Genomic DNA, 14,899 nt, shown 5'->3' with positions numbered 1-14,899 from the left:
GAAGGAAATGATCGATGATTACGTGGCGGCAGTTAATATAGTCCCTTCTTCCCACGGTCACGGTGGCTGAGTCATCTGTCTACAGGGGTAGCCGGCGAAGAGCATGATACTCCTGCTTCAGTTCCGGCGCATTTCGCAAGTCGTATTCAGATATCCATGAGTCTTCCGACGCCTCGTAGCCTCGCCACCGCACGAGATCCATGCGGTTGTTGCCCTTCTTTCGACGCGTCAGTTTATGACCTAGTATCGCTTCCACTTCATATTCTTCGTCCGCGTCCAGTAAATCGCGCGTGGGGGGTAGTTGAGTTCGTTCGCCGAATTGCTCTGGCGACGGTCGGTATCGGCGCAGATGTTCGATATTTAGTACGGGGTGCATCGGGTAGTTCGAGGGCAGCCGCAAGCGGTAGGCGACTGGGCTTATTTTCTGAAGAACCTCGAAGGGGCCAATCGTTCTTTGTACCAGCTTCACGCCCTTACCCTGCGCGTCGACGAGTCGCAGGGTGTGCGGGTTGACCATCACTAGGTCCCCTTCCTTGAATTCATCGACTGGTCGCCTGTTCTTGTTGTAGCTTCGCGCTTGATCGTCCTGAGAGCGTGCTAGATGGTCTCGCGCAAGTTGGCGATGAAGCTCGAGTCGCGCGGTAAATAATTCAGCTTGCATGCTCGGGAGGAAGGGTCTTGCGGAGGGGTCTCCGTCCGGTAGCATGAGTCCGGCGACTTGCTTCGGCTCGTAGCCCATGAGCAAGAAGTCGGGCCTGTACCCTGTGGATCCGTGCTTGGACGAGTTGTAAGCAAAGGCCATCTCACTCAGGTACTGAGCCCAGAGCGTCCGGTCTTGCGCGACGTAAGCCCGTAGCATGGTTTCTAGGGTGTGGTTTAGGTTCTCCGTCTGGCCATCCGTCTGCGGGTGATGGGATGAAGAGAGCGCCAGTTTAGCGCCGTAACGGGCGGCGACCGATTTCCAGAAATCTGTAGCCCATCGAGGGTCGCGGTCGGAGATCAGACGCTCGGGTAGACCATATCGGTTGACGACCTCCTTGAAGAAGAGCGTCGCGAAGTTTTCGCGGTTCAACTCGTCGTGCGTAGGCAGGAAGAGCGCGTACTTCGTCAACTTGTCGACGATTACTAGTATGGCGGTGTACTGCTCTTCACCCGAGGGGGGCAAACCCGTTATCAGATCGAGCGAGATTGTGGAGAAGGGTCGTCGCGGAATGTGTGCTGGGCGTAGCCCTCCCATAGCTCGCGTATGATCCGTCTTGATCTTCTGACAAACGTCGCATGTTCGTACGAATGCTATCGCGTCCTTGCGCAGGTCCGGCCAGAAGAACAGACTTCGCAGCCTTTCCAACGATCTCTCTGGCCCTCCGTGCGCGCTTTCGTCGCGCGCCTCGTGAATCCAAGTAAGCACGAAGTTGACCATGGAGCGGGGCACGCATAGCCTAGCTTCCCAGTCGGCGTTAAAGAAGTACAGCAGTCCGTTCGAACTTCTCCGGAAGTGTGATGGCGTGAGCGCCTTAGAGGGAGAGTCCGCGCTCTCCGCATAACGTTCTCTGAAGTATGCGTCTTTTTCGTAGCCCTCCTTGAACTGCTTAAGCAGTATAGGGTCGATGTGTAGGAGCAGATGCGCTCGCGCTTCTTCTACTCGCTCTCCCAATTCATCGTCATCTTCCACTCGAACTCCTTCCGGAAAGGTCCAGTAGTCCCTGCCGACGTGCGGTAACGCCTCTGCTAGTTCCCTTGCGGCGGCGCTGTGTTCATTCGACTCCGCTGGCGATGACTGTACTGTTGTCCGCGCGAGCTCGCTAGCTTCCTCCTTCCTCCTGCCGGCGCGAGTACGGATAGCCATTGCGGTTTTCGCATCGACTAACTCCTCCCAGGAATCCCAGCTCAGTGCGCTGAACGCTGCTCGCTCCGCTGGCGCGTGTGCCTTATGCAACTCCGCCTTCTCGGCTTGCTCCCTCTTCGCTCTTTCTTGTACGATAGCCGGTAGATCGTCACGGGCTGGCGAGCAGCTGTCGGGGACTCTCGGTAGGCGGGATAGCGGGTCTACGTTTGAATGTACGCGACCCGGGCGATGCACTATCCGTAGTCCGGGATATGCTGCGTACACCGCCCCCCAGGCCGCTAACCGCCTGTTCGTATTCTCGTAGATCCTTGCCCACTGCAGCGCCGAGTGATCGGTGATGAGGACAACTCTCTCGCCTTCGATAAATGGCTGAAACTTGACGAGGGCTTCCTTTGCTCCTAGCGCCTCGCGCTCTGTGGCGCTATAGTTTCGTTCCGCTGGCTGAAGAGTTCGACTCCAATAGGCGATTACACGCTCGACAAACACCGTGGATTCCTCGAATGTCGTTCCCCAATCCATCTCATACTCGTCAGCCTCGATATCCTTGTCGAAGGAGACAAAGAGTCTGGGCGGCGTAGCGCCGCCTTCGTAAGCAGCCTTCAACCGCTCGTAGGTAGTCGTCCCTCGCAAGTCGCGCACTTGGATGGGTTGGATCTGCTGTAGCGCGGCGCCTATGGCATAGTCGGAGGCGTCCGTGTACAGCCGATAAGGCTTCCCTGCTATCGGATGGCCGAGCACAGGAGCCGATGCCAGCGCGTCCTTGCATTGCTGGAACGCGATGTCCTGCTCGGCTCGCCACACCCATTTCACTCCCTTCTTCAGTAGCGCGAATAGCGGCGATGCGATAAAAGAGTAGAAGGGTATATATGAGGAGAAATATACGACCATCCCCAAAAACTTTTGCAAATCGTGCACATTCGTAGGGCGCTCGAGATCGAGTATCGCCGCGACTTTCTCCGCGTGAGTTGACAGTCCAAGGCGCGAGACTTTTTGTCCCAGCAGCAGGATGCTGTGGTAGCCGATGTGGCATTTCGACGGAGATAATGTAATTCCCGCCTTCGCGATCGCGCCCAGGACTTTGTCCAGGTGCAGGAGGTGCTCGTCCCAACCCTTAGAGTAGACGACAATATCGTCGATGTATACCAGAGCGAATAGCCATAAGTAGGGCGACAGTATATTCTGCATGAGCCGCTGGAATATGGACGGACCGTTCCGCAAGCCAAAAGGCATCCGTTTGAACTGGAAGAGCCCCAAGTGACAGCGGAATGCGGTCTTCTCCTTGTCCTCTTCCTTCATCCGCAGCTGCGTGAACCCGGCTAGCGCGTCGAAGGAAGACAAGACCGTAGCTCCGGAGAGCGCCTGCACAATCTCGTCCTGCCGAGGAATCTGGAACGCGTCCGGTATCGTACGTTCGTTCAACTTGCGGTAGTCAATGACGCATCGTGCCTTTCCGTTGCGAAATACGACCACTACTGGGAAGCCCCAAGGGCTAGAGGACTCCTCGATGACTTCATGCGCCAGCCACTCGTTCACCTGATTCTCGATGATTTGTCTCTTAGCTGGCGAAGCGGCGTAGTTGGGCAGGCTGACGGGGGTCGCGTCGGGCTTCGTATTAACTGGTACTTGCGCGTCAACGTCGCCTAATTTCCCTCCTATGCCGAAGGCGTCTATGTGGCGATTTAAGACTTCCAGTAGCTTGGGTCGGACATCGCCAGGGACATCCGGACCTATGTCCACGTCCTGAAGGGCTTCGGGGTCTGGGGGGAGCTCGGACGTTTTCGGTCCCCATTGTTCCTCCCTGGCCTCTCGAGAAGGCGCTTCTCCGGTCGCGCCTGAAGACGTCGACAGGTCCTTCATTGTCGCGATACAAGTGCTCAACCTGTCCGCCGCGTCGGCCATCCGCGTTTTCTCTTCCGCGGTTCTCGCGCGCTCTATGTCCCGAGCGGGGTCGAGCAGCAAGCCGACTACATCGCCCTTCCTGATATACTGCGGCCTCTTCGAAGGGTTGGCGATGGGAATGCGAGCATCCGCGACGTCAATCCAGGTGGTGGGAGACGCCATCAAGGACGCGTCCATCCCTCCTATGGCGACCTTCTCAACGAGCCAGTCCGAGCGGCCTTCGAACGGTCCCGTCACCGGCACGTTATGGACGGCTTGCGGCTCCAAAACCACGTCTTGCGCGGCTGTAACCTCCGGCATCCCGCCAGGGAATCTCCTAGATCGAGCCCGCGCGCCTGCTTTAGTTTTAGGCAGCCTGAAGGTTCGTGCGTTATTGGCTCTACGGATCTTGAACCCAGGGGAGGTATCCCTTGCTGACGACGCGGCGAGGACCTTGCCCGAGGATCCGACGTCGATCTTACAGTTGCTGGAGGCTGATCGTCGGACGCCCAGCTCGTAGGCGGTCTGGAAGTCCTCGCCGAGGAGCAACGGAACTTGCATGCCCTGCACGACGTAGGCTTCGACTTCGAAGCGCACCCAGCTGCCGTCTTCCGCTTCCGCAAAGAGAGGGAATCTAACGTAGCCCAACACCTTCGTCTGTCCTGTGAGGTGATATAACTTCATTCGCGGTCCTTCCTTCAGAATGGGGCGTTCGTCCTTGGGCCAGGACTCGTAGTGTTGCGCGGACAGCAGTGTGATGTCGGCGCCGGAGTCCAGTCGCCCGTCCGTAGGTTCTGAGTTCAACGAGCGTAGCCATACGGGCATATGAAGGGCGCGGACACCGCTGGAACTGAGTCCGTCCGGGGCGTTGCGCGCCTTCGTAGCGTCGTAAATAACGTCGGTGAGTCGACGGCGAGGCAATCGGCGTATGCGGCGCGGAATCGTACTCGACCCTTCGACTGCTATCATGGCTTCCTTCCCTTTACTCGCAGCACTCTTGGTCTTCCGCTTTTTAGCATTGAATCGAGGGTCCGCTCGTCTGCGAGCGGCGTTGCGGTGTCGTGGAAGATGGAAGAGGCCTTCAGAGCTGTCCGAGGAATACTCGCCTTCCGTAGCGCTCGAGCAATCGAACGGCGACTCAGCGTCACTGGCGGGCACGGTAGAAGTCTCATCGCTGTCACACACGACATACGCGGAACTCTCGCTCTGTTGCAGCCACTCGGTAAACATAGCTTCGTACTCGTTATCCTGCTCCTGAATTGTCGCTAATGCCACCTGCCGATCCACCAAGTTGATGCGGTATAGTCGTTTCCATTGATTGAAATGCGGACAGTCCATCGCGTAGTGCTTCGGGCTTGTACAGATGTAGCAGCCTCCCTTCGGCGGTCGGGGGCTGGCGACAGAATCGTCTCGCTCGAACTTGTACCCCTTCTCCGTACGACCCTTGGGCCAAGAGGTTTCGGGGACGTCTCTGGCTCGCAGCCCCGAATTAGGCTTGGGCCTGCTGGACGACGCCACGAGCGCTTCCGCCTCCTCTTCAGCTGGGTCTTCGACTTCGTAGCCCGACAAGACCGGGTCGACTTCCTCCGTCGCTACCTGCATGGCCTCGTAGTCGACGAGGTTACCCTCTCGGGGTCTGCCACGCCGGAAGGTCGACCCGGGAGAGGCAATGCGATTGTACTGCCGGAATCCCGGGTCCTTGAGCGCGTCGTGGAATGCTTGTAGGAGAACCTGCTGCAGGTCTCGCGCTCTGTCCATCAGCTTGCCGACAGTGTTGCAATTCTCGAAGGATTCATGGATGTGTGTCTTCCAGCTGTACGGGGCCGTCGTGAGCAAACGTCCGACTACCGTAGGTCCATCAAGGGCATCCGGGTAGAGGAATATGCTGAATCGGTAACGACGTCGAATGAAGTTTTCCGGGCTCTCCTTTTCTTGACCCTTTTGTCGGAAGCGCATGTTCTCGAACTCGTAGGTGTGCTGCTGAATCCAGGTATGTGTAAGGTAACGCTTGCGAAGTCGTCGCAGCAGCGCGCCGAGGCTGCGAGTCATATCCATACGATCCTCGACAGGTAGGGCTATGAACCACTGTTCCGCTTCGCCAGTCCATAGCTGCGGTAGGAGGCGAGCCATCTGCCGCCGCATCATCTTTCCGAGCGCGGCTTTCCGAGTAATACGGCTGAAATAGGTGATGATGTCGCGACCGTCCCATGAAGGCAAGTCCGAAAGATTCAGCGTAGTCTTGACGCTGTACTCGATGTCGTTCCCTGCCTCGCTGTCCGAGTCAGATTGGCCCACACCAGCGCCAGGAAGAGGATCGCCTCCGGGAGGTCCTCCGCCTCCGCCTCCTCCGCGGGGGTTTCTACCTCCACGACGGCCTCCTCCTCCTCCCGAACCATCGTCGCCCGGGTCACCTCCGCCTCCGCCGCGTCGGGGTGGTCCACCGCCTCGTCGCCCATTGCCGGCGTCCGAGTCGCTTCCGCTCGGGTCTCCTCCGTCCGGGGGTTGCCCGCCTCCTCGCCCGGGCGGGCCTGCGGCAGGCGATGTTGGCCGCCTAGGAGGAGGGTTGCGCGACGACGCTCGCTCCCCGTCTCGACCTTCGCGGCGCGACTCGCCTCCTCCCCCGGTAGCGCGGTTGTTACCGCGACGCTCTTCTCCCTCTCCAGCAGCGCGCTTAGAGTGATGAGGAGGGGGGTCATGCACAGGCGGGTCGAAGACGCTACGACCTCGCGCGACGTTGTCTAGCAGACGATCGAGGGCGTTCTCGTCGTCATGAATAGGGACTCGACGCGAGCCGCTTCTAGCTGTGGCCGTCGGCGCAGCTGTAGCGGGAGCGTTTGGACGCACGATCGATGGCCCCCCAACCTCTACTTGGCTGACACTGTCCTCGGGCGCTAGACTCGAGGCTCGCGAGGGGACATTCTTCGACAGAACTGCCGCTGACAAGGGCCCGCCTGGAAGTACGGGCAAACTCGTGCCCGGCGCGCCCCCCAGCTTGCTGAGCGCCTCGTATTCACGCCGCTGCCTGCGCTCTCTCTCCTCTCTTTGACTGGGTTTCGCGGTCTTGGACGTCGGGCGCTCTTGAACTCGGGCAGGCCGATCCTCAGTCCTGTTCGTCATGGCAACAACCCTATTCTCGGCGGTCCTTCCTTCCTCCTCGACTCGCTCAACCGGGGCGGGCGGAGGATCCCTTGCCAGCTTGGAAACACCCGAACCTTTATCGAATCTGAGGAGTCCGGTGCGGTAGTGAATCTTGTTCTCGTCGGCCTTCCTCCCCATGGCTTCCCGAATATCGGCTGTCGTATACGCCGGCAGGCTATAGGTGCGTGCTACGATGTCGGGCACGTCTACACGCCCGGCCCTCAGGTTGTCGCGCAGGTGATCCGCATATTTAGGCGCTACCTTAGCGATAGCTCTCGCGTAGGCGGGTCGCGCGTAGTACTTGGCTAGCTCCGCCGACAAGGGTTCCTTCCCTTCACGGCGACGCAGCTCGGTAACAGTAGAGACGATGTCCGTAGAAACCGCGAGGTCGGAGTCGGGAGGTCCGTCCCTCGACGCTGCCTGCAGTACGCCAAAGAATGCCGCAATATGATTCCTGGCCGAAGTAGCGCGGGCGCACAGCACCGCGGCGACTGAGACAACTTGAGCCCGGCCCTTGCCGACTTCCAGCAGCCGAAGCTTCTTAAAGTCCCGGTCGTAGTGGAACTGCGTCTCCGTGCTATCGTAGTCCACCGCGAGGGCCAGGGCGTTGATAATCTGTTCGGTCGCAAGGACGGCGTGGCCTAGACGATCCAGTAGGGCAGCTGACAGAGAATACCAGGGCTTCCCCCTTTCGACCGGCTCGCGACCTTCGTCCTCTTCACTGGAGCTCGACCCGTCGTCGCTGCTCTCCTCGTCGTAGTAGTCCATTTTCTCAACCTGCGAGCGAGTGATCTCGAGCCGGGCGATCTTGAGCAATTCCTCCTGCAACGACCCTTCCCATACGAGCTCCCTATGCGGCATCGTGAACCGAATGTACGCATCCTTGATCAAACGCAGCTCAACGGGGAGCTCGGTGGGTACGTCTTCCAGCCCTAACTTGGCGAAGACGTCGAAGCGGGGCTCATTGTGGTAACGCCTCACAGATACGTGCAAGGGTTCGTTACGTAGGCCATTCCATTTCATGGCTCGCGTGCGGAAGATGCGGCTGGAGCGCTCGTCGAATGGGTCGTCCTTGGTTTTCACGGTAATCGGCTCGTCGTCAGCCACCGCTGGTACTGGGACTGTCGTAGGCTCATCCCGCGGAGGGGAGGCTCGCGTTTCCTCGGTCGGAGGCAGAGGTTCTGCACGTCCCTTCCCTTTGTCTCGACGACTCGCCAGGGCGGTAGTAGCCGACTCAAACGACTCGGGGCGCAGGAGGTTAGAGTTCGTCGTAAGGAAGTTCTTGAGACCACGTAGCGTGGAGCTACCTCCGCTTGAGCTCGCTGCGGACGGCGCTCGCGCCAGAGACGATAAGGACGGGGTAGGAGATGGTATGCGAGTCGGAGGGGAGCGGCGATCGGTAGGGCGGGGAGAAGGCGTTCGCGGCCGCGTAGTTGAAGAGCTCGGGAGGGCGGCCTTCTCCCCTTCAGGCGCGCCGGCTCCTGATTTCTCTGCGTCCGCGAACGACACCGTGGTCTCACCGCCGCTCTTGGCTTTCACGTCCTCTCGCTGATCGTCGGGAGGGGTATTGCCTGAACGACTGGGGTCCGCTGGTACACGAACCGTAGGGGTAGGCGTGCCAGGAGCTGACACGACCTTGCCCGCGACCTGAGAGGTGTGTCCCGGAGAGTGGGGAACTGGCTCGATTGTGGTAGGCGGCTCAGAGATAGCTGAGCGGGAGGTCGACTCGGTAGTCGACTCGAGAGCTTGCTTGATCGCGCTGTCCGGCGCGGGCACGGGCGGCTCAGTGACGGGGGCGGTTTTCTTGAGCGCGGAGCCCATCGGCGTCGAGGTACCTCCTCCTCGAGACGTACCACTACCTGTACCCCCTCCTCTTGTAGTCTGCCCGGGCGTCTGCGAAGGCTTATTCGAGCCTCGGGTGCTCGAGCGGGTCTGGGCTGGCGACGCGCTCGACGGCATCCTCGAGCTGTTACGCTTGGGAACAGCAGGCTCGGAGCCGCTGGGTCGCGAAGGCCCGCTACCGCCCGCGACACCAGGCAGCGTAGGCCTAGTCGAGTCAGACATAGTTTGAGGGCGCGTAGAGGAGGGAATGATGAGGGTCGGGGGAGGTGTAGGGTCGCGCGTTGGGCGATCGCGACGTAGTATGCTAAGGAGCTGTCATTCGCCCCCCAGAATATATCGATTTCGTAGGCCCGGGGGCACAACAGGCCCGATTAGGGCTCAGAATCCCATCGATAGACCTCCGCGGTCATGCCACCATTGTGAGAGCGTCCGTTTAGGTCTAAAGGGTACGAGGTAGTGGGAACCTCGGTAGAGGTCGGCGGAATCGTGTTCTGCGCCGTAGTTAGTAATAAGAAGGCGCGGGACACGCACCTAGGCGATCTCGCTACGAGGAGACCGCGTGAAGATGAGTAGCCTTGCGTCGGCTAACGGCTCCTCCTGAGCTAGGCCGCGGTATCGCGCGGGCGGGCGCGTATCCCTGCCAAGGGGTCGGTGTCGCTGCCGACAGCGGGCGCGTATCCCTGCCAAGGGCGCCGTACGAGGCGAGCGGCCGTACCCGGGCAAGGGGCTACAGCTATGCGAGCTGAGCGGGACGCGAAGGAGCTAGCGGTCGGTCATCACGACGGTAAGAGATCAAGAAGTAGAATGAATTCTTTCCGGCCCGGCGGCCCGCTAAGTGTGACGCGTGTCTACGCAGAGCTCCGGGCTCTTGTACAGTAGTCATGTAATACAGTTAGTAGCTATGCGATGCTATGTGTAGTACTCCCTCACAGTGAAGACCGTACATCTCGAAAACCCCGCTCTACTCATGCTTAATGCTTCCGCGGCGGGATCAAGTGCGACCTATAGCTACTGAGCCGACGGAAGTGATCTACGGCTTGCTATGGTCACCCCGTGATCGAGCCCGCTACATGGTGTGTTTGCAGGGATACGGTGAGCACATCTATCTCCTCTTCGATGATCTCTGGGCTCAGGGAATGCGGCTTCCGCAGCGAGCGCAATCCGCCGGTATTCAGCCTCAAGTTGCCGTCGATGGACACCTTTGCTCGACAAGCGAGGACGCGGATATCGAGAGGGGTGGTGAGGGATGGTGGGCTTCGGTGCGTTCTCGACTGCGTGCGCAGAGCGCGAGGCTGATGATTTTGAACCTCAGTAGCCTGGTCGACGGCGGTCGTCGGCTCGGCGGGACTTCCCTTCCCTTAACTCGCTCTAGGCAAGATGGCGTCCTACGCCTCCCTTCCGCGCCGTACATCTTTGGACAAACCTCTACTACTGCTCAGCGGGTCGTGGACGGCGGCATCTACCTGTCGCGGGGCGAGAGTGGGCTGCGTTTTGCTCAAGCGGTGATACATCGCCATTTTCCGCGACGCGGTGTCTGTCGACTGATTCTTTTTTAGTCGTTCCTTTTGTTTTCTTGCCCCTGTGCATCAGCCATGTCGCAATGACCACATTTGTATCTTCTCCGTACAGAGGTATATTCCTTCTTGTACCTTGCCAACAGGCTCAATCAAATGCACCCTCATAGACCTCGTTCAATCTGCACCAAAAATTCTGGCCGATTGTGCGCACACATGGGCAGGTCGTTCAATCCCATCCATGCGCTCAAGCACCGTTTAGGGGAGCCCTTCTGCATTCAAATCGATCACGTACGGATGAGAATGACATCGTGATTATGCCTGTTTCGACGTCTTGCAAGTGTGCGTGACCAATACTCGAAGATAGCCAAGTAGCCATTCCAATTTTTCGTCCTATCTGGTTGAGGTTAATGCGTGCCTTTCCTGTCACATCTCATGACCTTTTGGTCACGTGGCCGCCCTCAAATGCGCCTTCCTTTGTACTCGCCTTCTTTCACCTCCTTGCTCGACGCTTTCTGGTATGCCTTCTCTTTCCCGCTTCGTTCTCAGACTGAGGAAGTTTTCTAGATGGCGCTAGATATGTCTCTGCAAAGTCTCCAGCTAAGGCTGCAAGCATTCGTCATAGCACCGACTCGCTCCATGCGCAAGCTGAACCTCTTGCGCACATTGATGGACGCTGTCCCCCAATTCCTTGCGGGGTTCAGTGCTAGCACCTCTCTGCCTGCGCTCGGCGTTACAGATACTGTCTCTGCAGTCGCGCCCTTTGACGCTTTGGAAGCTCTGCGATCGTTGCTCTCCCTTGGTCAGAGTGGCGGCAGCGCAGATCCGGCAGCTCTGAAGATAGAAGAAAGGCTTCTTTTCTTCCATGTCATAAACTGTGTTCGGGACGTATGGCCTGATGTGGTGTCTTCCTTGAACTATTTGGATTCGACGGCCGGTCGCAGCCAAAACGACAGGACCGCGACACTCTATCTGTCGGAGGCCATCTTGTCCGTCATTGGACTCAAGAAATACATACCCAGTCGCATGGAGGAGACGCCACACATCTATCGCGTCGTTGTAGCTCTATGGCTTCGGCGCCCGTCCTACGCTTCTTCCGACCTTGAGACGCTCGTGGAATGGCACGCGGGGTTAGGTGCTGCTCTGCAAACCGCCTTGACGGATTCCCGTCAAGAAAGACTGGACGAGGTCGCTGCCCGTCAAGTCCTTGCTGCCGTTGATCATCGACCCAATGATCTCTTCAGGTGGGTGTGTATTGACTGTGTCGCTGTGCATCTGGTCTGATACTTTCACAGGCAGGCTATCGGATGTGTTCTCGATTTACTGTCTCTGCGCGGCGACGAGCCGGCTGCATCATTAAGCGTCATAACCGTACGGGAACATCTGATTCTGGTAGAGTTCATCGCCTATCAAGTGGCTCCTCTGCCGTGTCATGCACGAGACGTCGTCCGATCTCTGGTCGACGTAACTCGGCGACTCGTCAGAATGCCTGGGAGCACTGCTAGGAGTGCCTCTGAAGAGGCCTGCGCTGTTCTGTTGAGTATCTGGAACACCGCCAGTGATAGCCGCTCTGTTGTGTGGGCTCTCAACGACGGCATACTCGATGCATTTGCCTACCTGGCGAGGTCGCAGCCTCTCACAGACAAATCTAGCGTTCTTCGGGAGCTTCTAATACACATTGGCGAGCGATCTATCGTGTTGTCAGTGACGCGGGCGATGTATAGAAACAATTTCGAAGGCCTCTTGGGTAGTCGATGCTTGGACGCATGTCCTCCGGTAGTGGGTGCGACCATCCTCCGACGTATCTCCCTGATGCGCGCCAAATATACGAAGAAATGCGCTAATAAAACGGTACAGCTAGGCCACTTGCTTGACGACCGACGCTGACTACTGTTCAAAGTGTCCTACGCTCTCATCCATTCGACCTACCACCGTGGAACGATGTATGTGCTTGCGTGCATGCTACTGCTCTGTTCAGTGTCAGAAAGCCGATTGGAGAATCCATAAGGAGTTCTGCGATCGCGGTCATCCAGAGGCCGGGTATCCACAGATAATTCATGGTATGCAGGTTGCATTACCTCGCACTCAGTGACTTACTTTTTGTAAGGTCCGCACGAAGAGGTCATGAGTGCACATCACCTGTGGAGGTAGCTCTTTTGCAAAAGACCTTGGCATTTGTCCCAAGGTCTTTTGCAAATCTCGAGACAGGTCCGTCCTCACAGCCACAGGCCCCCGGCACGTCGCCGGCGAGCCCCCGGCTGCCGCCTTATGCGGAAGGTGACCCCCCGACGTCGCCGCTCGGGGTTTCCCGCAGCACGCGTCGCGCGACGCGCGCGCTCCGCCGCCGCCGCCGTTGCCACGCGCACTGCGGCGGCTGATGCGCCGCCCTCGCGCGCGCCGCCGCGGCTTAGTCAGCGCATCGGGGCACGTCGCGCTCGCGCTCGCGCGCACCGCCGCCGCCGCTGTACGCGTCGCGCCGTTCAGGAAATGAATGAAAATGAATATATAACTATAGTAGATATATACGATGTACCTAAAAGGCGCGTGGGACGCGCATAAAACGACAAAAAAGCGCGAAAAGCGCTGGCGAAAAATTTCGCCAGCGCGGCACGCGTCGTCCTGCCCGCGCGAGTGGGCATGAGCGAGCACGTATCAGCGGGGGTGGGGGAGGGAGAAGTAAGGGTGGCGGAGGAGCGTTGTCCACCCGCGTTGCCAATCGGCTTGCCATGAGGAGGGGGTGGATACGCGAGCGCGCTCGCACTCGCGTGGCGGGAGCGAGCGTCTGCGATGTATGTTGTAGCGGACCGCGGCGGTTTGACGTGGAGGGGGGCTTCGGAAGACGAAAGGCGAGGGCGGGGGGAGAGCGCGCGAGGGAGAGGCGGTGCAGGTGGGTGGAGGGGAGAGCCGTGTGACCGCGGTCACACGGTCGCGCGCGAGATAGGGAGCAGGCGCGTTTGCAAGCACGCGGACTAGCGCTTGCAGGTCTCAGCCCCACCTAGGCCACAATGGCCTAGGAATGTCGAATTACGCGTCCCGCGCCGAGCCCAGCACCGCGAATTCGCCAGTGCGGTGGGTACTCGAACGGGCCGTGCTCGACACGGGGACACGTTTCGGCACAGGGGAGAAGGGAGGGAGGGGGGTGATTACAAAAGAGGGGCGCATGGAAACGCCGCCTCATAGCGCTGGACGCGCCATGAGGCGACGTCCTGTAAAAAGGTTGAAAAATGAGGAAAATGTTCGTGTTAGTGAAGACTTCAGCGCGCAGGGTGTAGCTACGCACCTGCATGCCCCTCGAGCTGCCTCCTATGCCCCCTCGGCAGTTTTCCCGGCCATTGGCGCGTTACCGCATGTTGCAGGCCATCTCCGGGTGCTGCTTGCGCAGCCGATCGTGGGCGCGACGGACGCGCGCTTGTCGCGTGGGAAGCGCGTTTTTACGCGTATTGTCGGGAAAAGACGGTGGAGTGGGGGCGGGGGGTTCGAAAGAAGGCGAGGTAGCGGGAAGGGGGGGGCGTGGTGGTGGTCAAGAGCGAAGATCGCCCGGCCACGACGCGGCAGATGACCTGGTCGGCAATTCGGCCCGAGGTCCGGCCTTCGTCGTTGTCGTACTCATTGACCTCGGACGCAAGCCGAGAAGCACTAGACGGTCAAGTGAGACTTGACCAGCGTAGTATACATGTCAAAGAATGGACTCATGAAATATTGTAGCAAAATGAGGGCTGTGGCTCACGGAACTTGAGCTTCAAACACGACGAGCTTCGGGCAAACCAATGTATTTCTCCTCTTCCCCCTCGAAAACAAGACTTTTGAGCTCTATCTCGTCCGATTCTTGGCGGATCGACGCCAAATAAACTGCGACGGATACGGAAGCTTGTTCTCCAGCTTGGCATGTACAGTCTGTAATATTCTTCATCTTAGATATAACGCAGGAGCGTAGACACCGCGTTTTGAAGAGCAGAATTGAGGAGTTTCCCTGTTTGTCAAGCGTTTTAATGGCAGATCCAGGTTTCAACAGCTCTTTAATTTTCTATAGACCCTGCCCCTTCGCTCTATATACTTTTTACGCCATTAAAGTCTTGTCGGCGTGTTTCCGGGGCCATCGAAGACGACGAGGACGCCCCTCAGACGTCCGGACCGACATCCGCGCGGTCCCAAGACGGATTTCAGTGGCCCCGAACATCCACACCATTCTGGCGCGGCTGGCCACCGCCCCCTGCGCGCTATTCCACAGCGCAGCTCACTATTCCTTTCTCCCCCGTCGTGCTGAGCGACCTCGGGCACTTTTCCCCCTCTCTTTCCCACCACTTTTGGCACGCGCGGCCGCTCCTCGTTGCGCTCGCATCGTGATCGGCCGCGCTGCGCTTTCCCTCCCACCACCACCTTGTCACTCTTGCTCGTCGCTCGTCGCCGTGCCGTCTCCCCACCACCCCCGCTACCTCAGCAACGCCTACCACCCCCCTCATCTGCGCTCCGCGCGCCAGGAGGCCGCGGCATGTGTCAGGACCCCGACCCCCGCCCCACCCGCGCTTCCCAGCGCGACATCGATTCCCGCCACCTCCGAGCGCGTTGCGGGCACCGAAGGCGTGTCCCTCACCCTCCCCATGACGACGACAACCCTCGCTCAGGTGGCGCACGCGGATATCGCGCGGATCGCGCTCCGCCTTCCCCCTCCCCCCTCCCCCCT

The 14,899-nt window shown here is 59.1% G+C and overlaps 6 protein-coding genes across 6 annotated transcripts; 1 reads left to right on the top strand and 5 right to left on the bottom strand.

Moving 5' to 3' along the window:
• Positions 1-106: 106 nt before the first annotated feature.
• On the bottom strand, positions 107-265 carry SCHCODRAFT_02448744 (uncharacterized protein; the record flags this gene model as incomplete). The annotated part of the gene is made up of 1 exon (XM_050342547.1): positions 107-265. A coding segment is annotated over one exon (159 nt), but the record flags the coding sequence as incomplete, so codon positions are not given.
• Positions 266-1,360: 1,095 nt separating this feature from the next.
• Positions 1,361-1,846, bottom strand: SCHCODRAFT_02454974 (uncharacterized protein; the record flags this gene model as incomplete). The annotated part of the gene is made up of 1 exon (XM_003027524.1): positions 1,361-1,846. A coding segment is annotated over one exon (486 nt), but the record flags the coding sequence as incomplete, so codon positions are not given.
• An 831-nt stretch (positions 1,847-2,677) lies between these two features.
• Positions 2,678-2,881, bottom strand: SCHCODRAFT_02465641 (uncharacterized protein; the record flags this gene model as incomplete). The annotated part of the gene is made up of 1 exon (XM_050342652.1): positions 2,678-2,881. A coding segment is annotated over one exon (204 nt), but the record flags the coding sequence as incomplete, so codon positions are not given.
• A 411-nt stretch (positions 2,882-3,292) lies between these two features.
• On the bottom strand, positions 3,293-3,532 carry SCHCODRAFT_02434843 (uncharacterized protein; the record flags this gene model as incomplete). The annotated part of the gene is made up of 1 exon (XM_003027523.1): positions 3,293-3,532. A coding segment is annotated over one exon (240 nt), but the record flags the coding sequence as incomplete, so codon positions are not given.
• Positions 3,533-3,573: 41 nt separating this feature from the next.
• SCHCODRAFT_01105141 (uncharacterized protein) lies at positions 3,574-8,926 on the bottom strand (the record flags this gene model as incomplete). The annotated part of the gene is made up of 4 exons (XM_003027522.1): positions 3,574-3,678; positions 3,815-5,992; positions 6,022-6,462; positions 6,569-8,926. The coding sequence occupies 4 exons, from the start codon at positions 8,924-8,926 to the stop codon at positions 3,574-3,576; spliced, it is 5,082 nt and encodes a 1,693-aa protein (XP_003027568.1).
• Positions 8,927-10,857: 1,931 nt separating this feature from the next.
• Positions 10,858-12,105, top strand: SCHCODRAFT_02516171 (uncharacterized protein; the record flags this gene model as incomplete). The annotated part of the gene is made up of 2 exons (XM_003027789.2): positions 10,858-11,462; positions 11,514-12,105. The coding sequence occupies 2 exons, from the start codon at positions 10,858-10,860 to the stop codon at positions 12,103-12,105; spliced, it is 1,197 nt and encodes a 398-aa protein (XP_003027835.1).
• Between the last annotated feature and the right edge of the window lie 2,794 nt (positions 12,106-14,899).

Source organism: Schizophyllum commune (genome assembly GCF_000143185.2).
Source record: "Schizophyllum commune H4-8 unplaced genomic scaffold SCHCOscaffold_12, whole genome shotgun sequence".
Classification (NCBI taxonomy): domain Eukaryota; kingdom Fungi; phylum Basidiomycota; class Agaricomycetes; order Agaricales; family Schizophyllaceae; genus Schizophyllum; species Schizophyllum commune.
The sequence above is the reverse complement of the archived record's forward strand: the minus strand, read 5'-3'. Positions and strand labels throughout refer to the sequence as shown.